General features: G+C 37.1%; 7 protein-coding genes across 14 annotated transcripts; 2 read left to right on the forward strand and 5 right to left on the reverse strand.

Moving 5' to 3' along the window:
• The first annotated feature begins 5,826 nt into the window (after positions 1–5,826).
• LOC104792004 (regulatory protein NPR6-like) lies at positions 5,827–8,472 on the forward strand. The gene is made up of 2 exons (XM_010518018.3): positions 5,827–6,570; positions 7,435–8,472. Exons 1-2 carry the CDS (start codon positions 6,100–6,102, stop codon positions 8,368–8,370), a joined length of 1,407 nt encoding a protein of 468 aa, XP_010516320.1. The 5' UTR covers positions 5,827–6,099; the 3' UTR covers positions 8,371–8,472.
• A 450-nt stretch (positions 8,473–8,922) lies between these two features.
• LOC104792005 (triacylglycerol lipase SDP1L-like) lies at positions 8,923–12,287 on the reverse strand. Of its 2 annotated transcripts, XM_010518020.3 has the most exons (3): positions 10,435–12,287; positions 10,212–10,355; positions 8,923–10,103 (listed from the first exon to the last, which is right to left on the reverse strand). In XM_010518020.3, exons 1-3 carry the CDS (start codon positions 11,854–11,856, stop codon positions 9,240–9,242), a joined length of 2,430 nt encoding a protein of 809 aa, XP_010516322.1. In that variant the 5' UTR covers positions 11,857–12,287; the 3' UTR covers positions 8,923–9,239. The 2 variants fall into 2 exon arrangements, with proteins under 2 accessions (XP_010516322.1, XP_010516321.1); XM_010518019.3 differs by having other exon boundaries at positions 8,923–10,355; positions 10,435–12,213.
• Positions 12,288–12,617: 330 nt separating this feature from the next.
• On the reverse strand, positions 12,618–14,688 carry LOC104792006 (H/ACA ribonucleoprotein complex subunit 4). The gene has a single exon (XM_010518021.3). It carries the CDS (start codon positions 14,543–14,545, stop codon positions 12,824–12,826), a length of 1,722 nt encoding a protein of 573 aa, XP_010516323.1. The 5' UTR covers positions 14,546–14,688; the 3' UTR covers positions 12,618–12,823.
• Positions 14,689–16,268: 1,580 nt separating this feature from the next.
• LOC104792007 (uncharacterized) lies at positions 16,269–17,326 on the reverse strand. The gene is made up of 3 exons (XM_010518022.2): positions 17,073–17,326; positions 16,701–16,908; positions 16,269–16,591 (listed from the first exon to the last, which is right to left on the reverse strand). Exons 1-3 carry the CDS (start codon positions 17,107–17,109, stop codon positions 16,546–16,548), a joined length of 291 nt encoding a protein of 96 aa, XP_010516324.2. The 5' UTR covers positions 17,110–17,326; the 3' UTR covers positions 16,269–16,545.
• Positions 17,327–17,649: 323 nt separating this feature from the next.
• On the reverse strand, positions 17,650–21,568 carry LOC104792008 (uncharacterized). 4 transcript variants are annotated; one of them, XR_015559714.1, is made up of 10 exons: positions 21,431–21,568; positions 20,882–21,061; positions 20,402–20,768; positions 20,174–20,314; positions 19,981–20,087; positions 19,667–19,888; positions 18,860–19,354; positions 18,245–18,681; positions 18,053–18,141; positions 17,650–17,958 (listed from the first exon to the last, which is right to left on the reverse strand). XR_015559714.1 is itself a non-coding variant. In XM_019246858.2 (10 exons), the coding sequence occupies exons 3-10, from the start codon at positions 20,411–20,413 to the stop codon at positions 17,805–17,807; spliced, it is 1,662 nt and encodes a 553-aa protein (XP_019102403.2). In that variant the 5' UTR covers positions 20,414–20,768; positions 20,882–21,061; positions 21,431–21,568; the 3' UTR covers positions 17,650–17,804. The 4 variants fall into 4 exon arrangements, 2 of the variants coding, with proteins under 2 accessions (XP_019102403.2, XP_010516325.2); XR_769000.3 differs by having other exon boundaries at positions 20,406–20,768; positions 21,431–21,564; XM_019246858.2 differs by having other exon boundaries at positions 18,053–18,146.
• A 1,211-nt stretch (positions 21,569–22,779) lies between these two features.
• On the reverse strand, positions 22,780–25,536 carry LOC104792011 (GTP-binding protein BRASSINAZOLE INSENSITIVE PALE GREEN 2, chloroplastic). Of its 2 annotated transcripts, none has more exons than XM_010518027.3 (4): positions 25,131–25,536; positions 23,686–25,043; positions 23,317–23,484; positions 22,780–23,232 (listed from the first exon to the last, which is right to left on the reverse strand). In XM_010518027.3, exons 1-4 carry the CDS (start codon positions 25,243–25,245, stop codon positions 22,876–22,878), a joined length of 1,998 nt encoding a protein of 665 aa, XP_010516329.1. In that variant the 5' UTR covers positions 25,246–25,536; the 3' UTR covers positions 22,780–22,875. The 2 variants fall into 2 exon arrangements, with proteins under 2 accessions (XP_010516329.1, XP_010516332.1); XM_010518030.3 differs by having other exon boundaries at positions 23,686–25,040; positions 25,131–25,369.
• LOC104792010 (peptide chain release factor PrfB3, chloroplastic) lies at positions 25,493–27,550 on the forward strand. 3 transcript variants are annotated; one of them, XM_010518024.3, is made up of 6 exons: positions 25,493–25,854; positions 26,007–26,224; positions 26,313–26,513; positions 26,612–26,812; positions 26,881–27,076; positions 27,149–27,550. In XM_010518024.3, the coding sequence occupies exons 1-6, from the start codon at positions 25,719–25,721 to the stop codon at positions 27,424–27,426; spliced, it is 1,230 nt and encodes a 409-aa protein (XP_010516326.2). In that variant the 5' UTR covers positions 25,493–25,718; the 3' UTR covers positions 27,427–27,550. The 3 variants fall into 3 exon arrangements, 1 of the variants encoding a protein (XP_010516326.2); XR_015559715.1 differs by having other exon boundaries at positions 25,573–25,854; positions 26,891–27,076; XR_015559716.1 differs by having other exon boundaries at positions 25,573–25,854; positions 26,612–26,771.
• The last annotated feature ends 244 nt before the right edge of the window (positions 27,551–27,794 follow it).

Consider the following 27,794-nt stretch of genomic DNA (forward strand, 5'->3'; position numbering starts at 1 on the left):
AAATCAAAAACTAATAGACAAATAGACTTGAAAGAAAGAAAAAAAAAAGACAAACTGATACATTTCATATTAATAATATATATATGCATGTTCACATTTTTGTTTTTGTTTTGTTTTTTTTTTGCATGCAATTGATTAGAAAGTTGAGAGAAGCTTTGATCGAGAAGAGTAGGTGCCGTGGAGGTGTACAGATAGGGTAATAACAGCCTTTTGGAAACAAGAACATTATTTTAGTACATGACCACTCTAAGAGATTTCGTTCTATGTTTTAACTTTTAACTGTTGAAGTAAATCTTCTTCTTTCCTCCACACAAAGAGCAGTTACGATTTACTGTTTCACCGCCTGTTTTTTTTGTTCTTTCTTTCTAAAGATTACTTTCTTTATCATATATTCATTATATACAATCCTTAACAACCACTTCTTCTTGTCTCTTTCTTCCCCACACAAAAACTTTTATATACATAATATTTATTCGAGTATTCTAAATGATATGATAGTAATTATATTATATATAGTTAATGGATTAATTTCTTTTTTCATTTATTGTCATTTGACCACAGTCTATAAGTAATAAGCACGAGTCATTTCTTTGTATATCTTTCTAATCTCTGACGGTCGAAATGCATCTAGTTCTCTGTATTTAACAAAGATTTCCCTTCTCAGTGATCCGGTTTCAAGACAGTAGAACAGAAGTTATGTTTGTATAATGTAGCATATAAAAATGTTTTTGTTTCCAAATTATTGATTGGATGACCCATATATGGCCCAAGTCGTTGACTAAGTAAACAAAAAAGAAGTCTCCATTTGACCTCTATAATAGCATTATGGCAGATGACAAAAACTTTGAGATAAAAGAAAACTTATAACTTTTTTCTAACTAAAAAACATTCTGACTTATTGAACCATTATTTATTGAATTCAGAATCTGTCTTTAGTTCTTGAGGATTTTATGATATTTGTTCTTAGGATAAATAATATTTTGACATGTATTTAGTACTTTAATCTTACTTGTAGCTAGAAAGGTATTACTCTAATCTAGGTTGATCTCTTGTGTGTGGCGTTAACCGTACTAAAGAATATATGTGCATGTGTCAACAAATAATGAATGGTATTACTACTAATTTAATGAAATAAAATGAAAATATGATACATAACAACATGTAGGTATGCATCATGTGTGGCATGTGTGAAATAGATGATACATTCAAAGATGTCCATATTCTTTATTGGTTCATACCCATTCGTTAGTTATTAACTGTTCAAGAACAGTTAATATTACTTTGGCTACTTACAAGTTACAAAAGTATATTTTAAGTTTTTGCTATACTAATACACTACTTAACCTTTGGGGGAAATTGTGAATAATTCCCTTGATCTTGTAAGGTAACATAAAAGTTAAAGTTATCAGGAAATTGACGATACATTTTAGCTGGTCACAACTCACAACAAAATTAATAAAATATATAAAAGCAAGTAAATAACTAAAAGTATCTTTTAGGAAGTAATTTATATTAGCTGCCTATGACTGATAGTCTGATATACGTGTAGCGAGTTGTAAAATCAGTTATTAATTTATCATGAACTGTTCCAAATAGAAACACTGATCAGTTAATAATGATTTATAAGTAGCAATTTATATTTCTCTACACATGTAATAGTAATTTATTAATAATCGCTTTGACGCCGAGAATGTGAATTGATTCCAATTGTTTTGATGGACATGTCTCTTTTATTTCACTTGTTAACTTTATATTCACATGATTGTTGTAGAATAAAAGTAGAAATTAATTATATAGGAGATTTTCGGTTAAACAATGATTAGCAAGCAATAAAAAAATGAAATGTCATCCATGAAAATAATCATGTCGGTACGACGTGTAATTTGATATCTGGCAATGAGTAAATTATACGTGTAATTTAGCTTTCCGTGCTGATTGATATGATGGGCAAAAATCATCTGAAAATGTCATTTTGTTTAAAAGGTTCACTAATCTTGACAGTAATTTAAGAAGATTCTCTATTGGCAAAGAAAATAAATCACACACAAAAATCTCTAATCATAAAATATTGATTATAAAAGTGAATGAAAAAAATAAAAATTCTAGTAAGGATATCAGAAAGCAAAACCCTAGGATCCGGTCATCCGAGGGTTCCACTGAAATTAAATCTTTACAATAAAGGAAATTAAACTATATTATATATATATGTGAGGTGTGACATATGTATTGATCTTATAGAATTCTTATAATTTTTTTAATATTTACCATTTTATGCACGAGAAAACATTTCCATACCAACGGTGGGTCGAAGAAAAGAAGAATAAGAAAATGGAAATTTATTGTTATCTTTTTCTTGAAAGAGAAAAAGAAGAGCAGAGAGAGACTGAAAAGACAAGACAAACGTCAAATCGGATCTCTTTCTTATCATACGACTGCCAGTGCTCTTCTTGTGTTGTCATCATTTTTTGTTCACTAATATATTTCTCAGTTTTTCTCAACCATAACACAAATTAAAAAACCAATGTATATTACAGATTTGGAAAAAAGAACAGTTTCTTTCTTTCTTTATTTTTTATGTCAAAGCAAAATATGGAAATCATAAGGAAATATTTATTTCATCCCGCACGATGCACGTGTGGTTCCAGACTGACCTTATAATTATAGTGTAGTACCATTTTGAAGAATATTTCAGTGGAGAAAGACCGAGATTGACGGTCCATCGGATGGGAAAACCATCGTCACAAAATATATTTAAAAAAAAAAAATACAATATAATTACGCTATTATAGACATCCACACATGATAAACCAAAATTTTTAAACACTTGTTTCAATTGATCGAATTCGATACTATTTTTATTCTTCATGGAGATAAATAGATCTTTTTTCTTTTCTTTTCTTTTCTTGACGAGAGATAGATATTGCAATATTGATGCATGATACTGAATGTTATATGTTTTCATTGTAATCAACAAAATAACATTATTGATGCATGATACTGAATGTTATAGTTTGATCGATTGATACTTTTCATCTATTGGTTAACCGTATAATCTATTAGGACATCCACATTGGTGACCCTCATCAAAATATCTTACTTATAAATTATTATAAAACTAATACTATTTTAATTTACAGATCTTCATTACTTTGTATTAATTTTTTTTCTCTCATTGGTGATCTTTAAAGGAGTGTCTTTAAATATGGATTGATGAGAGAGAGTTTTGTGTTGAATGAGAAGAAAAATCTGGTTTTTTTGTAAAACGAAAAAAATAACTAGCCCCCACCAATTGGATTGTGACACATAAGGGGTCTTAAAAGATATAAAATTGTCTCTGCTCAAACACCGATCACAGCTAAATATCAAATAAATATTTATTTTTATTAACTTTTATTGTTTTTTTAATTGAAGACATCTCCGTAGTATGACCAATGGTTTTGCTCTTAGGATCAAGGAATCATTCATATATGGTTGTTATAAGTTTATTCTGCCCTCATCAAGGAAACATGCTTACGAATTTTAATCGAAGTGGTTTTTATTAAATTTGCATTTTGATTGAGTGTTCTATTAATGGTTGTAACTTGTAAGAGACTAGTAAACCCAAAAAAAAAAAAAGGAGAGAATATTATAGTGGGCCGACAGAAGGACCCTATCATCCCGGCTGACACGCATCCCCATGCCCTTCAATTCTCCTCCACCGATTTTCATATATTTACATTATTTGTTTACTTATCTCACCTGTATTATTTAGTTTCTGCCTATTAATTTGCAACCATATTTGATTAAACTCTACCGCCACCGCATCATGGAAAATATTAGTATCAGCTATATTATTATTATTTGTTTTTGTTATTAATAACTCTTATGGATTAAAAAAAAAAACACTGAAAATGAAAATAGGAACACTGGAATAGAGAGTTATTATGTAAGAAAAATTTATTCTGATTACATGATATTTTCTTTATTTGTCACTAGCTAAGTTTTGGTCTTTTGGAAGATGACCAAAATTTGTAACACCGTAGTTTGTACTTACCGCCGGAATCAACATGCATGTATAAATATAATGCATGGTGTTAATGATATCATAAAATTATACTAATAATTTCAGAAAATACTTTAATTAATAAGAATGTTTAGATGATTTTTTTTCCGTCCACTGTAACATAAACACATATCATCATGGACGTGAGGACTTATCTTTCTTTGTTTCGGTTAGAGAACGCTTTTTTCGATTGATTAAATAACGTACTTCCAAGTCAGAACCTCATCATCTAAGTTCTTTTCAAAATCCTAATTTATTAGCTTGTGGAAATAATAAGGGATTATTTATGTAGGATAAAAAGTGGGAAAACAAGAGAAGAGACGGTCAGAAACGGACCAACGGTCAAACACCAAACCATCAAATCACATTCACTAAGTTAGTACACTTGCGACTTCAGTGGTTTTGCCTTAACGAATTAGGCCAATGTTCTTATCCATCACCGTCCTCCTGTCCAGTTTACCATTTTATCCCATCTTTACATAAAACTACATTACTAATAATTTGATACGCATGCAAATGGGCACGAATAGTAATCATGACATGGTTGGTCTAGCTGTTTTTTTCAGCGATATATGTGGTGAATGCTTTAAGAAAATTAAAGTTTTATATATGTTTCGTGCCGCGTATACTATTACGCGACGATGGCACACATATAAATGCCACACACACAATTTAAAACATTATTCATGTAAATATGACTGATCCATACAATTATATCGCCTTTAAGTTTTAATGTTAAGAATAATTGGTCGAAATATCCCTACCATTTTAGTTCAACATTTAAATGTTTGACCCCATCCCCATATATTAAATGCACCAATACCAATATTAAGTTTGTGGTTTAACTACAAACATTCAGAATCTATCAAATAATTCTAACATCATTGTTATCGGTCGATCACCGATTTGAAAACCAAAATATATATGAATTATTATAGTCCTTCTTCAACAGTACATATTTCAATAATTGTATATTATATATGTGTATATATATATATTAAAAAGATGATTATTAATTGGAAAAAATCATATTGTTGAACTGAAGTATATTTTCTTATTGATTTCTCGATGTTTCCATATATCATTCGAAACCCTCTTCTTATATCCTTTGGTTTTTTTGTAACACACATTATTTGTGCATCGAAATCACTAATTTTGTTAGCGTTAATGACCTTATATTAGGTGATGCACGAATCCCATGTATACATGGTTTAATGTAAAATATTACGTCGTTGATTGGGTTTCACATATGCCGTGAACCAAGCCAAAAAGATAGTTGTTAAATGGTCTTATATTGGTTTTATTTTCTTCGCAACAAATTAAAGTACGTGATTATGATGTATACGACTAAGTGTTACGTGATACATAAGGTTCGTTACTCTGGCTGGGGTGATATTTAGTTAGTCGGCAGCTAATGATATTTACTCATATAATCATATTATTAAATAGTACTAATTAGTTTCTCTCTCTATCTTTTTGAATTTTTAAACTAATAAACAAAACTAATCATATATCCTCTTTTAATATTTGATTTCCCCCAAATGGATTCGTCCCATACTTCTATGTTTTAACAAACCCTTTTCCCACTTTGTCATTTTCCTATATGAGTAAATTCCTCTAAACTCTAATTGCTGATTTGATTCTGATAGACAAAAAAAAAACAAATAATCAAATAGACAAATACTACAAAACTCCAAATTGCTCCTAGCCAATATATAAAAGGCGCACACACGTCGACATTAATAATTTTAATATAAATTAATTCGAGACCCCCCGGTCCGCCCATTCAGATCTCTGTCTCTTTCTATCTCTCTCTCTCTCTATATATCTATCTATAACCCACAAACCAATCTTCCAAACACTATAGTATTATCCTCCATGAGCTTAAAGATAAATTCTTGTGACTCTTCTTCACTTATCATTTCTTGCTTTACATAGATTTTTTTCTTTCTTCATCTTCTTATAGCATAATAAGATCTAAATATACGATTTTTTTCATTGTTCCTTTTAAAACCCTAATTTTATTTTCTGAAAAGAATAAAAAAATACAAGAAGCTATGAGCAGTACTTTCGAAGAATCTCTGAAATCTATGTCGTTGGATTACCTAAACCTCTTAATCAACGGTCAAGCTTTCTCTGATGTCACTTTCAGCGTTGAAGGCCGTCTAGTCCACGCTCACCGTTGCATCCTCGCTGCTCGTAGCCTCTTCTTCCGCAAATTCTTCTGCGAATCCGATGCTTCACAGACGGGAGCCGAACCGGCTAACCAAACTGGGTCAGGAGCCAGAGCAGCCGCAGTCGGAGGAGTGATTCCGGTTAACTCGGTCGGTTACGAAGTTTTCTTACTTCTACTTCAGTTCTTATACAGTGGTCAAGTCTCAATCGTACCGCATAAACACGAGCCAAGATCGAATTGTGGAGATAGAGGATGTTGGCACACGCATTGCACTGCTGCCGTCGATCTCTCCTTAGATATCTTGGCAGCCGCTCGTTATTTTGGCGTCGAGCAGCTTGCGTTGCTTACTCAGGTTCCAATTCATTCTCATTACTATCTCAAGTCTCTTTAGGTTTAAGATAAGTCCCTTTAGGTCAAAGATTCTTGTCTTGATACTTGGTACTGTACCCATTTTGGTTTGGTTTGGTTTATTTCGTTTGAGTTGAGTTGAGATTTGAAACCCTATTGATGATACTCACATATGAAAATATATAAGAGTTGTTATTGGCTTGATTTCATGTGTAATTGAGCTTTCAGATTGCTTGCATTGCACGTACTGCAACTTCCTTTCCGGATTTAGATGTCGAATGATTGATGTGTTATGTTGCACACCGAGAAATTCTTTCTTTTTCTAATTAATAGACAAAACTCTTTATTTAATAAAAAAAAATATCTTGAAAATAGTAGCTTTTGAATAATAACAGTGATTTTACTAGTAGGCCCAAAACCAAAACTTGAGACACATGTCATAATCATTTTTGCGAGTTTGCATGATTTTACTAATCGCATGTTTTGCGAGTATCGCGATTTAATTTCATTCCGCATTCTCGCTGTTACAGAACATGCAGTGACTACGTTTAAAAGAATTTTATCATTCCATAGGCATTTGTCGCTTAAGAAATTTTGCCTTTTGCCTTTTTCATTTCAAATTCCTTTTATTTGCATAATCTAGGCTTAATTTCACAATGACATCACGCATGAGCAAAAGGTCATTCTCTTCTACTATTGTCTGATCTTCCTTTCCTCATTGTAGTTTGTGAGACATGGTTTCTTTTGAGTATTCCTTTACAATGAACATGATACCCATCCAATGAGAAGAAAATGGTGGATAGTACTATCTTTGAATCCAACATTATTTGATCTTTAAAGCCTACTGTGCTTTTTTTTTTGTTCACAGAAACATTTGACGAGTATGGTGGAGAAAGCATCCGTTGAAGATGTGATGAAAGTGCTAATAGCTTCAAGAAAGCAAGACATGCATCAGTTATGGACCACTTGCTCTTACCTAATCGCCAAATCCGGTCTTCCACAGGAGATTCTAGCCAAACATCTCCCAATGGAACTCGTAGCTAAGGTTGAGGAGCTCCGTCTCAAATCTTCTATGCCTCTCCGTTCCCTAATGCCTCACCACCATGACCTAACCTCGGCTATAGATCTCGAGGACCATAAGATCAGGAGGATGAGACGTGCATTGGACTCCTCAGATGTCGAGCTTGTGAAGCTAATGGTGATGGGAGAAGGACTCAATCTTAACGAGTCCCTAGCTTTGATTTATGCGGTTGAGAATTGTAGTAGAGAGGTTGTGAAGGCACTTCTTGAGCTTGGAGCAGCCGATGTGAACTATCCGACAGGTCCCACAGGGAAAACCGCTCTTCACATCGCGGCCGAAATGGTCTCTCCGGACATGGTGGCCGTCTTACTCGACCACCACGCCGACCCAAACGTCCAGACAGTGGATGGAATCACTCCTCTCGACATCCTTAGAACCCTAACGTCAGATTTTTTGTTCAAAGGGGCAATTCCTGGATTGACTCACTTTGAGCCTAATAAGCTCAGGCTTTGTCTCGAGCTGGTCCAGTCTGCGGCATTGGTTATATCACGGGAAGAAGGGAACAATAACAGTAACGATAACAACACAGTGATCTACCCTAGGATGAAAGACGAACACACGAGTGGAAGTAGTTTGGATTCAAGATTGGTTTATTTGAATCTTGGAGCTACAAATCGTGATCTTAGGGATGACAATAGCAATCAAAGGGACGGAATGAGTCTGCATCATCATCATCATGACCCGTCAACGATGTATCATCATCATCACCACCATCATTTCTAGGTCTTCATATAGTAGTCTATATATCATCCGTTTTTTTATAACCATCATCCTTTAGTTAAGATAAACATATTCAATATCTAATTAATTTGTTGTTATGGTCTCCTTTTTTTTCTTTTCCTCTGTGTATATGGCTATGCGAACAAGTTTAAACGTTAATTCCATGGAGAGTAGAAAAAGATGAAAAGTGAAGAAGTACACAAACAAAAAGGGTCATATAGATGGAGAAGTTAAGATCTTGAGTTATTTATATAAAAGCTTAATAATTTAGCATTAAGGCCTTGTTGCATCCACATAACTCATCAAAAGTCGGTCGTTGGATCAACGTTTATCAATTTTCTTATGTAATTAAACAATGCATGTTACCGATCTTGACCATAACATTTTCTTTTCTTTTGGCTAAATATTATTATAATGGCTAACAAAAAGAAAATCCCAAAAGAAGAAAGGAAAAACAAAAAAAAGCCTATATTTATGGAAGTGTCAATGTCATCACCTCTACTACAATGTTGACATTAGTTATCCAAAGACAAAAGACAGATCATGATCAGAAGATTCAGAACTTGTAACTTTGTAGCCATTATATATGAAAAATATATATTTACATTTTCTGCTTAAAAAAAAAATTCAATGGGAGAACACATGAACAATGCTTGTTCTGGCAGTCCCTAGTTAAAAAAAAAAAAAGAAGAAGAAATTAACAAAAAAAAGTTTTGGTGAAATTTGGATAATAAAGCAGCTTCAAGGCTAAATTGAGATTTTCTCAAATTTAGAGGACTATTTCTACAAAAATTTTGAAACACTGTATAGGAGAAGTTTGCATTTTTGCAACCTAGTCCTTCCCTTTGACTGGTCAGTCAATATCAGTAGAGTCACTCGTGGGTTAGATTCGCCTGAGCAGTACTAGTGTCTCCGTCTTCAGACGCCGAGCTATTTCCGTCAATAATGTCCTTCTCCGGAGATTCGAGTTGCACGCTCTCCGGAGTTTCACATTCGTTTTCGCTATCTTCCAGATCCTGATTCATCCTCAGATTCTCTCCTCTGACGAGATTCAACACGATTCCGTTATGTGTCCTCCCCGTCTGAAGATAATCGCCTTCTGTAACCGTTATGCTGGAAGAAGAAGAAGAAGAAGCAGCAGCAGCGGCGTTCAATTCGGTCTCCGGAGCCCTATCGGAGTCACCAATCGTCGTCTGTTCAGGATCAGCGGCGTTGAGATTTTGGACGTAGGCAGTGAACATCTGAGCTGACGATGTCCTCATCAACGGTCCACCAGATCTCGTCCAGTCTTCAGCTTCTGGTGATTCTCCTTCGCTTCCTGCGTCATACGAATGGCTTAAGTTGCTGGTTCGGTTACTAGTCTTCCCGGATCCAACCACGATGTTCTGGTACAACCGTGAAGCTTCTGCGAGCACATCATCGTCGACGGATCCGGATGAGTTTTGACGAGCTATGCAGTTCCAGGAAGGGATTCGTTTAGAGGCGTTGAATCTGTTGGCTCCGGCCAAGAGATGTTTGGGTGGTGGGGAGGAAGAGATGGCTGAGAAAGCAGCGGCTCTTTCAGCGCTGCGTTTAAGGCGGCGCATGTGGTTGAGAACGGCGACGCACTCGTCGAGTGCTAGTTCGATCCCGAAGTTTGCTTTGATGACTGCGAGTTTCTCCCAGGTGCATCTCCTCCCTTGATTTGCCGCCTTTTGAATCTCTACATTGCTTGGGTTCTGTATGATCTTTAAGTACTGGAATCCGGAAACACACAGAGCAAAGCATATAGAGAGACTCAATACAAGAATTGAATTAGAGTGAAATGTTCTAGTTGGGATACATTGTTTGCAGTGAGTGGTTACCTGAGAAAAAGTAGCTGGCATGACGATAGTGACATCACCTTCCCATTCTTGAGCAAATAGGGAAGCTACTTCTCTTAGAGGAAGCCCGAGTTCTAGTACTTGATGACATCTATGCTTCACTTCCATCTCCGCGAGTTGAGCGAGCTTTGGGAAGATCAAGAGATCCAATTAGGCAATGAATGATAAGTATGTCTGTTACTTGTGGATGAATATGAATACATACCTTTGCAGCAAATCGACCTCCACAAGCTCTAACAAACTCCTTCATCCTCAAGAAGGGTGCTATGTGAGGGTTGGCTTGACTGACAATGAAATGGTTGACATTGAAAAGCTCTTTCAGTTGCATCATCGGTAAGTCCATCTCCAAACTACCGTCCCTCCAGCGCCGTACTGATTCTCCTGAGCCCTCTTCAGGATCTAAGTTAAAAGGTGGGTGATAAGGAACAATCTCTCCAGTTCTATCTTTGGCCATGAGTTCTTGAGCCTCAAAAAGACCTGGGAAAGCACAAGATGCAGTCACTGCACTCCATATCACAACATGAGGCGACGTCAGATAATTGAGACATCTAGGGGGTTCGTGTTTCCTCAAGGAACAAACTGTTATCCCTAGAATCCGTCCTGTTATGTCGTAAGCTTCTTGGAATGTAAGGTTGTTGGTGAGATTCCTCAACTTCCATTGCAAATGCCGGATCTCATGGACTGCGCCTTGAGTCATAACCCGTTTCACAGTAGTGAAAATCCCTCCCATCTGATCAAAGAACTGCAAAGCATGCCAAGAGCCTTCAAAGAAGCTCTGTAACTCAGGCCATGACCTTGTCCCCACAACCGCACACATTACGGATCCCACGCTTGAACCGGCTATAATTCTCGGCAAGAGCTTATGTTCTACAAGCGTCTTGACCACACCAAGATGGAAAGCTCCTAGAGAAGCTCCTCCGCTCAGAAGCAGAGCCGTTCTTCCATACGCGTGTCTAGTCTCATGCATAAAAGAGAGTTTCTCCTCCAAAGGAAGCTCTTCAGTGTCCGTGTCACAAACCATCCTGAGCTGTGTAGAAACCTCATCGATGTACTCTTTAATTAATCTCGGCACATGAAGCCTTCCCTTGTGAAGCTCAGGGTTACACATGTTACCGAGGTTTCTAACAAGATCAGCTCTCATACAGAAGATAATGTCTTTTAGAGATCCCTCGTGACGTCTATGCTTAAGCTCCTCAAGCTTATTCCTTACGAGCTCCACATCGAAGAGATCTGCCTCGTTCACCTTTGGAGTCTCTTTATCAAGCATCTTTGCGGCGTGAGACCATTCCTCGTATGTCAATGCAGCTCTCATCATGTTCCTCCAGAATTTCCTCCTGTAAGCCATCTCAGCTTTTGCTTTTAGGCTTGTGTAGCGATTCAACAGAAAGGCCATCGTCATCACCATTGCTAATATCCCTTGTGGATTCCTGGGATGTAGTAAGGACACAAACGGTGATAGTAAAACCCTGCCTCCTCTGAGGAAAAACTTGAGAAATCTGTAGAGTTTGTGTCTGAATATAGACACTGAGTTGCAGAACAAGATCCGGTAGGCAATTGTTCTACCGATTATAGACGTGGGTCCTATAATTGAGAACGCATCAACGCCTGCTTCATTGCTTATATCCATTGTCTCTGACTCAAAGACCTAATCACTGTTTTTTTACGATGAGCACGAAGAAACGAATCCAGATACCAGTTTTTTTTTTGGTGTAAAGAACAGAATCAGATGAGCCAATAGATCAATTTTCTCTGACCTATCAAACCCATTAGAGAACAGAACGAGAGATTGCTAATCCACCGAGGAATTGAGAATGAGAAAGAATATGAGACAGCAAGTGATGGGAGGTGCATAGGGATCTGCGAGATAACATTGGAAAATAAAAGATTCCGATGTATTATCGAGCTCTTCAAGATTTCGTTACAGCAAAGAAAAACAGAGATAATTAATTTAAATGAAACCTGAGATTCATTTTTTGCTAAGAGACAAAAATGGCGGTCTAAGACCCAACCTAATCTTTAGACTTTCTAATTTTGGGAACCTAAACTCGGGAACATGACAAATTGAAAAAGGAATAAGATTTTGTTCTTTTGCACAAATAGTCTCTGCATTTTTGAAACTTGCGTGTAGCGACGAATTAACCCGTTGAATTCAAACATCACTGGTTCGTATTAAATAAGTTCGGTATCATCCGAGTTTTATCATCTTTTAGAGCCAGCGACAATTACAGAGGGATTTACCAGGCCCAAATTTATGTAGTCAGGAGTAAGGCCCGTTTACTAGGAGATTTAAACCTGTAACCAATCAAACAGAATCTTATCCTCGTTGCCAAACAGACGAACACTCAGGGCAAGAACCAAAAACAGAGAGACCAGCAGACCACAGTAAAATATAACTAAGGGAGAATCTGCTTAAAACTGAAACTAACCTTACAAAATAAAGTAGAAACATAAAATCTGATCAAAGTAAACGGAAAGTGAGACTTAGAATACAAGCATAGAATGCCTTTTGTCTCACTTTTTTCCTCCATAGATACCACAAAATCAAAAGAGTTCAAAACTTAAAAAACGAGTACTACCATAACACAAACCCCATCTCATTCCTCATCATCTTCACTGTCTTTGCTCTTCTTCTTCTTATCCTTCTTTTTCTTTTTCTTCTCACTCTTCTCTGCAGCTGAATCATCTTCAACAGCAGCTTCCTCCGTCTCTTTGCTCTTCTTTTTCTTCTTCTTCTCAGACTTTTCTGACTTTGGAGAAGCTAACTCTTCTTTATCATCTTCCTTCTTATCTTTCTTCTTCTTCTTTTCCTTCTTCCCAGACACAGTTTCTTCTTCTTCTTCTTCTTCTTCTTTCACCTCTCCCTTATCCTTCTTCTTCTTCTTCTTTGAAGACTTCACCTTCTCTTCAGCCTCGTCTCCTTCCACTTCTTTGGTTTTAGACTTCTTGGTTGTAACAGGAGCAGGGCTATCACTGCTATCATCATGCTTACGCTTGCGTGCTTCTCCATTCTCAGCCTCAACCTTTTTCTCCACAGCTGCACTATCAGGAGCAGCAGCACCAGCAGCAATCATAGCATCTCCACCAGTAGGCAGGACCACGTTCCTGCTCCACTCAACTGGAGTTTTCTCATTTGGCTTCCCGTGCTTGTCCAATTTACCATCAGCAATAAGCTTCTTCTTCATCGAAGCCCTCGGTCCCAATCCCCATTTCCTCGGGTAAGTGTCTCTATCCATCACCACCCGCTTAATCTTAGCCACCACACCGTGATCACAAGTAGCCATCACAGATGTTGTCATCTCAGCAATCCCAACAGCAATAGCCTCACCCTTGGTCGTCATAAGAACGACTTCAGTACCGACATCAATGTCATTCTCGAATCTCAACAACCCAGGAATCATCAACTTAGCACCATAACAGATTGCATTCACAGCAGAATCCTTGACAACGAGTCTCTTGTAACTCGTCAAGATCACCTCAAGAGGCATAATCACCCTCCTAAGATAAGACTCATCCCTGGTATTGTCATAGACATATTGGGCATCCATCACATCATGCATTGTAACCATGTTATCATTCTCACCCAAGATACCAGACCTAACCCTCCTAAGCTCCTGCATATGCCCACCAACCCCAAGAAGCAAACCCAAGTGAACACACATAGTCCTAATGTAAGTACCCGCCTCACAAGACACCCAGAAAACAACCAAATGCCTATCAGCATCATACTCAAGCAGCTTGCTTTCGTAGATTGTCCTGATCCTAAGCTGTCTTTTAACAGCAGAGATCAAAGGCGGCCTCTGAAACACAGCTCCAGTGAGCGATTCAAGAGCTCTAGCCACTTTAGCAACATCAGGGACAGCCGAGTGAAGCCGAGCTACACAAACGTACTCTTTACCCGCACCTTGCTGCGACTTCACGAGCCGTGTAGCTCGGTCGATGCAGACAATGAGATTTCCCGTGACTTTAGGGTCAAGAGTTCCACTGTGACCCGTCTTCTCAACACGGAGGATACGCTTAATCCAAGCAACAACCTCGTGAGAAGAAGGGTTCGCGGGTTTATCGAGATTGATGACACCGTACCTGATATACTCCTGGAGAGGACGTTTGAGAGGGGAGTAACCGGCGCTGATTGGAGTGTAGTGACCGGTACGGACGTTGAGCTGGTCGTAGTTCTTGAGGAGGATGGGCCACTTGGAAGTGTCGATGGATGGTGTGAAGCTCTGCGGCTTGATCATGTAGTCTCCGGTGTCGGCATCGTCCTCTTCATTCTTGGTGTGCTTCTTCTTCTCCGAGCGTGAGATTTCGACCTCCGCCATGGCTCCGGCTGGATTAGGGTTTTGAAAAATGGAGGAGGAGGCGTAAAGAGTTTGTAGCAGAGGTAGACGACGACTGATTTGTAATTTATAAAGGGACTAGGGTTTTTTAGGGTTTTAGGTGACAGTGATGACACATTCCAAACCCAAGCTTCAAGTTGTATTCCCTTCTTGGGCTTTATTAGGGTTTCTTTTAATTTGTAATTGGGCTTTCATATTAGTCCAATTGGTTTAACACCCAAATAAGCGAGGTCCATGTATTGGATAAACGTATGGTAAGTATATATATGTTTATCACAATTTAACAAATGGAAAAGTGAACATTAACAACTATGATCTATTACCGTTTTGAAATAGATGATTAAGACTCTCTTAGTCTCTTTGATACCAGACTGAATGATATTTTTTTAGTGGTTTAAAATGTTATGTTAGTTCACAATAGCATGATTCATGAGGAAAGATTTATATATAAGAATATAAGATAATCGTTGATCTTGATATTTGATTACTACGGTCTCATATCATATTAACAAAACTACTAATATAATCAGAAATATTTGATTGGTCTCAAAACCTAGTGACTAATAATGGGGCATGGATTACGCATCGTGCTAATATATTAAGTAAAACGTGTTTTTCTTTTGAGTAACAAGAAGACGACGACGAGCACTATGTTATTAAAATCCACGAAAGTTTTTGACCACATAAAAGCTAAATACGCAAGAATATATACATAGTCAGTGGTATAATACTCACATTTTCCACATATCTAATACGATTAAAAAATCATGTGGCCATTCAAACACATGAAAAATTATCTCATATTTAAAAATGTTTTTGAGTGAAGTGTTGCGATTTGATTCTAACGTTCTTTGACAAATCAACCACCGCCCTAGAATTTGTGCAATTTTTATTCGGATATCCTAATTTACACTAACTGATTCGCATAAAGAACAAAAAAAGAACCCCAAGTTCTTCAACCTGTTACATTTTGCCTTAAAGTGTAAAAGTCAGCTTTTGCCTCTCTCTCTCTCTCTCACTCTATTTTTTGCCAATAAATAGTCTCTCTTCACAATGAAACATTTTTTTCTAACAAACCTAAAACAGACAAAAGAGAGAAGAGAGAAGAGAGAAGCAGTTTAAGAAATGGCCGGAGTTCAATACAGTTTCTTCCCGACTGACTTCTTCTACCCACGAGCTTCTCCTCCGACTACAAGCCTTGTCGCTGCTAATCCTAAAGTAGTGGACAAGAAGACCCAAAAGAGAGATGGTCTAGTATTGGTTGATCAAACCCGTGCTTCTTTGTCTCTGCAGCTTATACGTGAAAAGACGACTAATCAGCATTTACAAACATGGAAGAAGAAGCCACTTTGGATCGAAGATGACATGTGATTTTTTTTTGTTATAGCTTTTAAGATACGATCCATCCTCCTTCAGTCTTCTCTTTTGTGTCTCTTATACAATACATCAATAAGGTCATTTATCTAATATACTCTGTTTTGTGTTAGAGGATATTAGAATTGGCTGTTACTTAGGGCTGATCTTAACCCACCCCCCCCCCCCCCCCCCCCAAAACAGAGTGTTTTCTAGATTTCTAAATAGCCTACTTGCTTTGTGTGGATCGTATGCGTTCAATATAAGCAACACTTTTTTAAGTAGAGCTGCGAGTTAGTTATCATTTTCACAAATTACCATACTATGCAACGTTAGAGATGAAGCTACGAAGAAGAAGAAACAGAGGTGTGTATAATATAAGGCCAATACTTTGTAACAATAAATTGGGTCACCCAATCAATTACATAATATGGCAAAATCCAAATAATCTAGTAAGTGAAACTTATTAAAGAAAACAGAAGGATGTCTTTGAGAATGGTTTCATCATTAAAAAAAAAAAAAAAAGAAACGGAAAGAGAATAATATGAGATGATGATCATTATCAGTAAACCAATATTCGCATCGCAGCTTCAAGGAGAGAGAGAGAGAGAGACTCCACTACTCAGAGATCAGAAGCAAGCGTCCAAGACACAGCAACAACACAGAGCAGCAAGGCTGCAAAAAGCAAAAGAAAAAGCAAATCATCATCATCCTCATTTTCACATATATTCGAATACAAAATGCCTTGCACAATAACAATAGAGTAAACTGAATATGGACTTACCATCCTTCAAGCATACCAGGACTGCGGTTCTGCTGCTGTTGTTGCTGAGGCGGTGGGTATTGAGGTGCGTACGGAGGAGGGTAGCCTTGCTGAGGATATCCCTGTGGAGGATATCCTTGCTGAGGATAGGGTTGTCCCGGTGGTGGATAAGCGTCCTTTGGTGGTCCTTCCGGTGGTGGATAAGGATAAGCGCAATTTGGTGGATAACCTATTATAATCACATCGAGAACATAGTTAACGGATTCAGAGATCCATCGATGCAGAGAAGAGAACAACAACAACAACAACAACAAGAAATTTCGAAAATGACAAATCAAGATCAGAGTTTAAAAATAACGAAAGAGAAGTGAGAATCTGAGAGAGGGGACACACCTTGCTGAGGGGGAGCACTAACTGGAGCTTGACTCATCGTAGTTGTTTTGCTCTTCTTCTTCTTCTTCTTCTTCGCTGCTTTTTTTTCTTTTGCTTTGTGGGGAAGAGAACAGAGAAAACTGAAAAGCGCGTTTTTATTTATACACGAATTTTTAGGTTTATGAAGTATTTTTTTTTTCTTTCTTTCTAACGGTTATCGTATCATTGATAGACACGTTCGAAATCAATCATGTACTAATTTCATTACTAACCTTAATTTTTTTTTTCCAGGTTTTCAAAGTATATCTAAATATTAGTCAAACAAAAAAAAAGAAGTATATCTAAATATTTTTGGAAGGTTTTTTTAAATTTTTTGGAAAGGGAATCCAATTTTTTGCTTTTTACAGATTTTATTACCTTTTTTCCTTTACAATTATTATAGGCTTTAAACTCATACCACATTATGATTTTCATAACTTTTAAAAGATTTAGAAAATAAAAAAAAATATTTAATTTATTTCTTTTTATTTTTGACATGCAACTAAACTTTATTAACAAAAATAATTACATATAAAATCATTAATATAAAAAATAATTATATATGAAATCATTCATATAAAAAATAATATTTTATACATAGTTAAACCTGAGATAAACCCGATGAACAAATCTAGGACCAAGGGCCAAATTAAAAAAAGGGGACTTCATGTTTTCCAATGTTAACGATTTCCAATGTTAGTGATCAGAGTGTGTCTATGGAGTTGAAACGCTAGAAGATAAACTGGAGAATTCATCATTTGCCGCAGATGAGATGATCGAGTTACGGCATAGGACCCAGTACTGTCTCAATGGCATTTGCATCCATGGCCTTGGAGGAGGCAGATCAAGCCCTAGTTTTGATGGCATTCTGGAAAAAAAAAATACAACACAAGGCTAAATAATTTTGAAAAACAGATAAGGATGGGATAAAATTTGTGATCAAGATCATCATATAAATTCACCTTTCCCCACTGAGGACTCCACGAGCTGATGTAGTCAGAGAAGAAGCTGATATTCCTGAAAATATTGTTCTATAATGAGGCAAAAGTATCTGTCCTGCAATGTGTTCATATAATGTCAGGCTAAATTAAAAACAAACACAAGCGCATCAAAATTACATAGTCTTTCGACTTCAAAACTGCCAAAGAGTTCACCTAAGCTTAAGAAATTGCTGCGAAGATTGGAAACCATTAGAGATGATGATTTCTTCTCAGGAATATCATGTTCTCTCAGTAGATTTTTGGAGTCTGTACTGCTTCTGTCTCTAGAAGCATTATTTGAGGAGGATTCAAGTATATGCTCTCCACAGTGTTCCATTTCAAACCAAACACCAGAAGGAAATCTTTCACGTCTGACAAGCCAAATCATAATCTCTGCATATGGTGTTGCATGGATGACAGAGATTGAGAATTCAATCAACATACATATGGAGTTGATTGTAGTGCTCGTAATTGTGAAAAAGATGTAGAAAACTGATGTTGTTGGCAACAGAAGCAGAAGAGGAGTGAACAGAAGAGATCCCACTACATGCTGCTTCACAGTGTAACCATAGCTGTCCAACCTTTGACGTAGAGGATTTAATTTTCGCCCTCTGAAAGAACAAAGAAGAATTCAAGATAAGGTTTAAGGAATTAAGATAAACAAAAATGGTTTAGCAGACAAAGAGATGAAACGATACTTAGTATTTTCTTTGGATTCAAGGATTCAAGAAAAACCCAAGGAACTGATTCACTAATGAAAGAACTCAGCAAGTTTAATGCTCAAATTACCTGAAAAGCCTCCACAATGCTGCTAAAGCTTGAATTTGGTGAGAGTACACAAGTGTGATTGTCCAGTGAAGAGCCATTATATGAAGTGTTGCAAAAGTAATGACATCTATGACAAATGCGGCAGATACTGTTGCACCAAAAGTAATTCCTAGGATGGCGATTGCTCTTATCAAATAAAAGATGAAAGAGGCCATGAATACCCAGAGAGTGGACCATATCTGGATTACATTAAGAGATACCATGCCTAAAACTCCAGCCAATTCTGTGTTTAACTTAAAACCCGCTGGAACTCCCATCAACCACACACAACCAGACCGCAAAATATCATTTGGGAACTCCTTTGTAAACTTGAATATCCATGAGCAGACAGTTTCGGTGTTAAACAATAGACCCAGACCAATCAAATTCCCCAAAATTAGATCAACAGCCATGGCCGACCATGTAGAATGTCTTTTCAGTGCAGCTTTCTCGGCATGTTCCACACAGCATATGGACCTGGTGAAATCCAGAAGGATTGTCATAAATCAATAAGCATAGCACAAAATCAAGAACAAACCAGATACACATACAATGCAACAGTCTACGTAAGACGAGGGCAGAAAAGCTTAACAACTGCGTGAAACTTCTCGGGAAAATGAGAAATGCATTGCATGAAGGTATCTGGAATTAAACTTTTTATCTCCAGAGATTAGTAGGTATACAGTTGTTATGAAAAATATATAGAGATGGAATTTTGAGCCAAGGGCAAACAGAAAAAGTCAACAGATTTTACTAAAGAAGCAAAATTTGGTATATGATTGAACTTACATCATGTCATTCTCCTCAAGGAAGATTGGCCAATATAAGATCTGAGAACTGCGTACTCTGAAGTTGATCCATGTATTCTTGAGTATCCTCCTTGATGCGATATGTATCCATGAGAAAGTCGGAAAACTTGAAAGTAAATAGAAGAATTGGATAAGGCTATAAAAAAGACTTGATAAAGAGCCTATAATTGTGGCAAGTAACCGCCATGTCAAAGACGATATCCTGAAAAGCAAGATGCAAGTACTTAGAACAACTAACAACAAAGAGAGAAAAAAAGAACTCAACAATGCAAATAAAATATTACGAGAGCTTACAGGTAACTAATGGAAAAGTTCCGAGAAGAAGTCTCTAGCTGCGTGGAGATCTTCTTATAGGCAATATTCGCAGCTGAAGCGCAATTTATGGACAGGATCACAGTTTCCTGCTTACGTAATATTAAGAGAATATTAGCAACAAATCGAGAAAGAAACAGCAGAACAAAGAGAAGCATTTGGGAAACTTCTTAACCATATCATTCAGAGGTTGCCTATTGTGAAGATCATCAACCCACTTGGGTTTCTTAAGAGGAGCTTTTGTCTGAAGAGGAGAGTTCCAAAAGCTTAACGAGAAATGGTGAGAACCAAACACTGGAATGTCATAGAGTATAACCTGACATGTTGATGTTTAAAGGAGTCAAACACTGGCAGCTTGTAGGTCCAGAAAAGAACAACACAGGAGAAAGACATCATGACTTACATACGTGGACATCGCATTGAGATACTATCTCCCCATTCCAGTGTATATGATGCAGTCTAGAACTTGAATGGAATTCCATAATTCTATGCTCCGAAAAATCACGCACCAGATGAATCCAATTTCTGCTCACAGATTCTTCCCTAAAGTCCTCTAATAAGCCATCAACCTTATGACAACCACAGCTTAGGCTACTATATCTGCAAGGACCACCATAAGCTCCGGCCTTACTGCACACACCTTTGTCTGTTGTAATCTTGGATGAGTTTCCATTAGCTTTAAGGCGTACATCATAACGACCAAGGAGAGTAAATGCTGCCTTATCCCTTAAAGTTGAGGGCATCTTCTCATTTGTTTCATTGAGTACGTCCTGTCACAAAAGAAAAATGTCGCATACACTGTTTATCATAATGCAAGAGGAAAGGGTAGGTAATGAAACAAGATGGGAGAAAAAAAATAAAAATATGAAGTGGAGATTATTACTTGGAGCTTAGATCCGGCATTGGACAAGGAGCTCTCATCAGAGATAAAGGCCACAACTACGTCAAGACAAGAAGAGGAATGGCATACGAACCACCCAAACAATAGACTTTGACTCAAATCATCAGCTGATGCAAGCTGCTTAGGCAACCAAATCCTACATTTTCTCTTCATTTCAGCTCTCTGCCACACAATTCCCAAAAGTCAAAACGAAAGAGCACAACAAACCAATAAGAATTGAAGACAAACAGGTCAAAATGTGAACACAATACAGGAGACAGTTCCATAAAGAGAGAGCAAGTATACAGATCTAAGAACACAACTTCAATGTTAACTAAGAAGAGTACAGTAAAATCAATAAAACCCCAGAAGAATACTCGCATCCTTACTAAATCGGAACATAAACGATGAGGACTAATCTACTACTACAGTGAAATTGACGATCGGAACGATGAACCGAGATTCGTAACACAAATCTGAGCCCTAGAAATATCTTCAATTTCAACTTAATTAGGTACTAGTCTGATCAGAAAAAGGATAAGTAAGACAGACCTCGTGTTTGAAGACAGAGGAGAGGCAAGTGTTCGACGCCGGGATCAGCAACCGGAAGAAAGATACATTCCGGCGAGAAAGGGAAGTTAAATCGGCGGCATTTGATAAATATATATATTCACAATGGGCTTGCTCGGCCTACAAAATTTTATGCCGGTCCTTTTTTTAATTATGAGTTTCATTGGAATTATATATATTTTACAATAAATTTGAATTTAACCAATAGTATATTTTTTTTTCTTTGAGTTTAGTGGAATTTATGATTTCTAATCCTAGCTAAAATCTCTGTATTTAATAGATTCATAGTTTAAAAATAAAAAACTAAGGAATGTTTGAGATTTCTTAGTTAAATACAAAGACATAGATTTTTAGGGGGAATTGAAGTTGACATTTGAAAGAATTTGGTAAGATTTTAATATTTTAGAATTTTGAAAGATTTCAGAATTTTTTAGGAGATTTGATTGTGTTTTAGATTTTATTTTATTTTTCTTTTTAGAAAATAAAATGTGATTCTACGAGCATCTATGAGATTTTATTAGTAAACTTTGTGTGATTTTAAAATATTTTACAACACAAAAGAAAGAAAGAAAATCTGTCGACACCATTACACCACCACATAGCCTAAATCATGCAAGAAGGAAAAAGAAGCTTTCAGTGAGATGAAGAACAAAGAAAGAAACTAAGCGAAGAAGATGAGCAAAAGGAAGAAGAAGAAGGTGAAGGACACATGAGGAGAAGAAGGAACAAGTCAACAAGGAAGTTGGGCTTAGTGATTTTGTGTGTGTTGTAAGAAAAAATCTACGTGATCCTATATTTCAATGGTTCTCTATAGACAATAACCAAAACAGAGTAGAGAGAAAAGCAATCTTGAATGTGAGAAAAAATAGAAACAAATAGTTGATCTGCGGAGATTAGAGTTGCCGGAGTTGATTTGCGGAGAAAGCTTACCGAACAGAGATGGTGGTGGTTTTATGACTGTGTTTTTTTTGTTTTTTGTTTTAATGAAATCTTTTAAAATTCTACCTCAAAGTGTATGATTTTGAGAGGAGTATTTTTCAAGTAAAAAGCAAAAACAAGTCTAATCATTCAAAGTAGCATTCTAAAGAAAGTTGTGATATTTTGAATAACAAGAGATTCTGAATTATTTTAAAGGATTTTCTATAAATCTAGTTGAATAAAATAGAATTTTATAAGATTTTTTAAAATTCTCAATTGAATAACAGAGGATCGAAAATCTTAGATGTACAACTTTGCTTATTTGATAAATCCATTTTCGAAAAACTCATTTGAATTATTAGAAAATGAATCGATGTGGATATATAAAAATGTTTAAAAATAGAAAACCAATATTAGCCTTCCAAAAATGACTGCACTGATTGAAAAAGCTAATCTGTAACTTGTATCAGCACTAATCTTAATCTCTCTTAATTAAGTATACAAGTTTACTATGAAACATTATCAGAGAGAAAATCTGTGCTGTCTTGTTGCTTCTTCCTCCTACGAGCTTCAACAAGCTTACTAGAATGGGTTCCAAGCACTTCGGTTATGGCTTTTGGCAACCAGAAGCCAGGTCGCTCAAGATATGGTGCGCGGTCAATAACCAATGGTTCTCTCAAGGTTACATCAATCCCCTGATAAGTCCATAATGCTAGTGTTGCTTCACCTTTGAGACCAAGGGCTAGCCAGCCAAGACCAGCCACTGAAATGTCGATGCTTTTCACCTCCCAACTACTTCCCGTCACCTGAATCTCCTTCTCTTCCCAGTTTCCCAATTCAGCCGCTCTGTTCTCTCCGATTGGTGGCTATTTGATACAATAAAAAAGGGTTTCCATTACATTCTGATGTTGCTAAAATGAGGAGTTGCACGAGATACAAGCTTCACTTACCTGCAGGCGTAAACCGGAATGGCCCTTGAGTATTTCTTCAGCATTCTCTGTTTTTCCTAGATGTAGTGAAACGCTATGCGATGCCCATACTGTTATGTATATTGTTTCAACCGACGCCTGAACGAGGTCTAGCCTGACCAAGCCACCAATGTGAACAGACTGTCCTGCCTACAAATAAAAGATTCAGCAGAATTAGGTTAGTTCTTGAAACACAAACTTGCGTAACTGATACCAAAGCAGTAAAACAGTGGCTACAATTCTCAGTACTCGTTACAAGAAGCTCTAAAGTTTAGAGCTCTAGGTCCTTCAACCCCGGGAGCAGAGAAAACCTTTAAAAAACTGTTTAAATATGAATAAAAGAGAGCTTGCCTTGACTCTGTAACTCCGAGGTTGAACCTCCTTCCTTATCTCTACCATTTTCCGCTCCTCTGAATTTAACCTCAGGGACATAAGGTAGGGATGCAAAAGGCCCGGAGTGTCATACATCTTTGCCTTTGCAGACAATATTCCACCAATTCTCAATATTCCAAGTGTTGTTCCAGGAACCGGAGCTTCCGTGAGCCTTGTGACCTTTGCACCATCTTTCTTGGATAAGGCATTAATCAAAGTAGATTTCCCGGCGTTCTGAGCTCCAATAACCCACACGTTTCCTCTTGGACCAGCTAACTCTTTAATGTAAGCTAACAGATTCTTAACACCGAGATCTTTGCGAGCACTAACCATATATACCCCACTCAGCTTAGGCGCTCCTCCAGCCTTGGCACGGTGGCGCACCCATCTGTCTAACCGAGCAGGTGAAATCTGTGTCGGAAGTAAGTCTACTTTTGTTGCAACAAGCACAAGTTTTGGGAGGTTCTTGCTACCCTTAGGATCATTTTCAGCTTTTTGAAGCACTGTAAACAGAGACTTGGCTGCTCGTTTGGGAAATGAACCATCAAAGTCAACACAATCAACAACCATGACTACAACTGTAGTGCTGGAATTATTCATTGGTTTTATCAGTCTAGTTGATATCAACCTATCAAAATCGAAATCTGGTAAGAGGTTCTCTGCAGCCTGATTCTTCACTTGGCCATAATTCCTAAGAGAATGGCAACGAGCACACACCGTCACATCATCAAAATTGTCTTTCTTTGCCTCCTCTCTAGCTATCTTCTTCCTCTCTGATTTCGAAATCCGTTTCTTCTTCTCCCTCTCCTTAGTGACATTACCATATCCAACACCAGCCGGAGCAAAACCATCCAATTCAACATCATTCAGCTCTTCCTTGTCTTCCCACTCATCTGATTCCCAGTCAATCTCACTCTCACTTTCAGAGTTGCTACCCTCTATTGCATTCTTGATCTCATCATCCATTTCATCATCTCCCCCCTCCTCCTCCTCCTCATCATCATCATCATCATTATCTACCATTTCAACCCCATCAAGCTCATCATCTTCCACCTCTTCATCAACTTCTAAGTTCTTTGCAGTGACCGTTCTCTTCTTATAATATCCGGGTAAATCTGGATCATTGTCCTGCATAAAAATACCACAACCTGGACAAATGAGCTTCCCATACTCTTCATCTTCATCTCTTCCTTCACTCATGATAAGATTTTTCGCTCTCTTGGGAAAAATTGTCCCTTTAACTCTCTCCACGCTTTGAACAACTGGTTCTTTCTTCACAGCTAAACACTGAACCGAAACTAAACATTTCTTCTTCGTCTTCTCATCACTCAACCCTACTGAAAAGTTGAGTTCTTTCAGAAACCCATCACATAAACGAGAAACTTAATCCGAATTTTTTCAACAGAACGGAAAAGTAAACTCACCTGAGAAAAATGGAATTTCGGGTCTGGGTATTAACCGGCTAACGCGAAAGCTTCCATCTTCAAGATTTGGTTTTACTCTGCATATCGTCACGGTACTTGAAATCAAAACCACCATTTTCTTCGAGCGTTTCACTTCTGATTTGGGATGAACCAAAGATTTATTTATTTGCCGGGATAAGCAACTCCATCGACAAAAATAGTCTCAGAGAACTAAAACGCAGCGTATTGGTTCAAATCAGACTTCAATTCAATCCTTCACTCTAAAAAAGTCTAAAGTCTAAACCTAAACCCTACAGATAATTACATAAATACCCTTCACATCACTGGATGATTACTCCAAGTCTCCAAGAATTATTTTTGTAATGATCGTATAAATGTATCATTAATTCGATTCTGCTAATTCTCTCTGTGTCTAAATGACTAAACTTTATGAGAATGAAGGGGAGTTACGTGGAAGACATTAGAGACTCAAATTTTTAAAAACAGAGTCTTAAGGATAAGGTTGTGGAGGAGGACCCATAACGGGGACAAAGAAACGAGCTTAAACCCCCATTTAATATTTTTTGTCGGAGCTCCGGCGAGGAAAAAATGGCGGCAAAGATTACAGGCGGAGGCTGCTCATGGCGACGCTTTTACAGGAAGAGAACACCATCTCGATTTCGTCTCAACTCTGTTCGAGCCTCTCAGTCCATGGATGACATGGACACCGTCTACAAGCAATTGGGTATGTCTCTTAATGAGTTTTGAGGCTAAGCAAAATAGTAAATTTGGAACTGGGTTGAGGGATTTGTTCTTTATACAAATTAAAGTTGGAAGCTTTATGATTTTTGTTTGGTGTGGCATTTTGTGTAAATTCTGGTTTAAAATTTGCCTCAGGATTGTTTTCACTAAAGAAGAAGATTAAAGATGTTGTTCTTAAGGCTGAGATGTTAGCACCGGATGCTCTTGAGCTTGAAGAAGAGCAATGGATAAAGCAAGAAGAAACAATGCGTTACTATGATTTATGGGATGATCCAGCTAAATCTGATGAGATTCTTCTCAAATTAGCTGATCGAGAGAAAGCAGTTGATATCCTCAAAGACCTCAAATACAAGGTTCTTTTAGTTTCTTCTTACCAAATCTTCTTGCTTTTTTTCTTTTCTTTTGCAAGAAATTTAGTTTCTGAATGTGTCTGTTAATTAGGCTGAAGAAGCTAAGCTAATCATACAATTGGGTGAGATGGATGCTATAGATTATAGTCTGTTTGAGCAAGCCTACGATTCATCGCTCGATGTTAGTAGATCTTTGGATCACTATGAGATGTCTAAGATTCTAAGGGATCAATATGAATCTGAAGGAGCCTGTATGATTATAAAATCCGGATCCCAAGACATAAAATCTCAGGTTGGTTTCATCATTCTCAAGGCACTTATACAGTTACCAACTCTGTGCTTGTATCTTTGTTTCTGTATGTTCTTATACACATATATGAGGACTTGCAGATGTGGACAGAGCAAGTTGTAAGTATGTATATCAAATGGGCAGAAAAGCTAGGCCAAAATGCGAGGGTGGCTGAGAAAAGTAGTTCCCTGAGCAGTAAAAGTGGCGTAAATTCAGCCACAATAGAGTTTGAATTCGAGTTTGCTTATGGTTATCTATTAGGTGAGCGAGGCTTGCATCGCCTTATCACCACTTCTAAAGAGGTATACAGTACAAGTTATAACTCCTCCTTGCCCCGGAAAGAATTGAAAAGATGTTTTCTTTGCGTCAGGAATGTTCAGCGACTGTTGATATCATACCATTATTCTTGAGAGCATCTCCTGATTTTGAGGTAAAGGATGAGGATTTAATTGTATCGTATCCTGCGAAAGAGAATAAACAAGAGAATAAACAAGTGGAATTAAAGGATGAGGATTTAATGGTTTCTATTCAACACATTCCGAGTGGAATTACAGTGGAATCTTCAGGTATCTTTAAGCACATTACACTTTGATTTACTGCATTTTATGCAGATTCTAATATAGGTTTTTTGGATACAGGAGAAAGAAACAGGTTTGCAAACAGGATCAAAGCGCTAAACCGGTTAAAGGCAAAGTTGCTTGTGATAGCAAAAGAGCAAAAGATTTCGGATGTAAATAAAATCAACAGAAATAACATTTTTGAAGAAACAAGGAGGTATGTCGCTAAGGGTCACAAGATGGTGGTTGATACAAAAACCGGTTTAGAGATTCTGGACCTGAAATCGGTCTTGGATGGGAACATTGGACCACTCCTTGGAGCTCATATTGGCATGAGAAGTTCAATTGATGCGATTTAGGCTTAATCAATTGGTACATTGGTACACTTTAGTTGTCTATTGTAATCCAAAGCAACAAATTGGTTGCTTTGCTTGTGTGTGTATATATATAGCCTTCTATACCATTGTTTTTTTTTTGGGTCAAGAGCAACATACAAAGTAAGAATTGGTGACGAACTATGTGCAAATTACACCATGAAAACTTCAAAACTAGAATTCTTATGATAAATTTTTTAACGGTTTTAGTTTTACCAGTTGAAACAAAACCATGAAGCTCTTGTTTCGTATACTTTTTTAACTGTCATTGTCAGCTTCGAGAAAGTCATATAGATAGAACCAGAGAGGCATAGCTGTTAGCTGATGCAATATTGTCGTGTGTCACGTTGATT

Source organism: Camelina sativa, chromosome 6 (genome assembly GCF_030686135.1).
Source record: "Camelina sativa cultivar CO46 ecotype springtype chromosome 6, ASM3068613v1".
Classification (NCBI taxonomy): Eukaryota; Viridiplantae; Streptophyta; class Magnoliopsida; order Brassicales; family Brassicaceae; genus Camelina; species Camelina sativa.

Excerpts from the sequence above, each read along its gene's own strand:
- LOC104792004 (XM_010518018.3), top strand. The coding sequence starts at position 6,100 with ATGAGCAGTACTTTCGAAGAATCTCTGAAATCTATGTCGTTGGATTAC. Across the intron at positions 6,571-7,434 it reads AGCTTGCGTTGCTTACTCAG|AAACATTTGACGAGTATGGT; the intron begins GTTCCAATTCAT and ends TTTTGTTCACAG.
- LOC104792005 (XM_010518019.3), bottom strand. The coding sequence starts at position 11,856 with ATGGATATAAGCAATGAAGCAGGCGTTGATGCGTTCTCAATTATAGGA. Across the intron at positions 10,356-10,434 it reads GAGGTCGATTTGCTGCAAAG|CTCGCTCAACTCGCGGAGAT; the intron begins GTATGTATTCAT and ends ATCTTCCCAAAG.
- LOC104792006 (XM_010518021.3), bottom strand. The coding sequence starts at position 14,545 with ATGGCGGAGGTCGAAATCTCACGCTCGGAGAAGAAGAAGCACACCAAG.
- LOC104792007 (XM_010518022.2), bottom strand. The coding sequence starts at position 17,109 with ATGAGTCAAGCTCCAGTTAGTGCTCCCCCTCAGCAAG. Across the intron at positions 16,909-17,072 it reads TAGTGCTCCCCCTCAGCAAG|GTTATCCACCAAATTGCGCT; the intron begins GTGTGTCCCCTC and ends TGATTATAATAG. Across the intron at positions 16,592-16,700 it reads CCTGGTATGCTTGAAGGATG|CCTTGCTGCTCTGTGTTGTT; the intron begins GTAAGTCCATAT and ends TGCTTTTTGCAG.
- LOC104792008 (XM_010518023.3), bottom strand. The coding sequence starts at position 21,052 with ATGAAGAGAAAATGTAGGATTTGGTTGCCTAAGCAGCTTGCATCAGCT. Across the intron at positions 19,889-19,980 it reads AACTTTTCCATTAGTTACCT|GATATCGTCTTTGACATGGC; the intron begins GTAAGCTCTCGT and ends CTTGCTTTTCAG. Across the intron at positions 17,959-18,052 it reads GGAGTCCTCAGTGGGGAAAG|AATGCCATCAAAACTAGGGC; the intron begins GTGAATTTATAT and ends TTTTTTTTCCAG.
- LOC104792011 (XM_010518027.3), bottom strand. The coding sequence starts at position 25,245 with ATGGTGGTTTTGATTTCAAGTACCGTGACGATATGCAGAGTAAAACCA. Across the intron at positions 23,485-23,685 it reads CTCGGAGTTACAGAGTCAAG|GCAGGACAGTCTGTTCACAT; the intron begins GCAAGCTCTCTT and ends TTTTATTTGTAG. Across the intron at positions 23,233-23,316 it reads ATTCCGGTTTACGCCTGCAG|CCACCAATCGGAGAGAACAG; the intron begins GTAAGTGAAGCT and ends TGTATCAAATAG.
- LOC104792010 (XM_010518024.3), top strand. The coding sequence starts at position 25,719 with ATGGCGGCAAAGATTACAGGCGGAGGCTGCTCATGGCGACGCTTTTAC. Across the intron at positions 26,225-26,312 it reads TCAAAGACCTCAAATACAAG|GCTGAAGAAGCTAAGCTAAT; the intron begins GTTCTTTTAGTT and ends TCTGTTAATTAG. Across the intron at positions 26,813-26,880 it reads TTATCACCACTTCTAAAGAG|GAATGTTCAGCGACTGTTGA; the intron begins GTATACAGTACA and ends TCTTTGCGTCAG.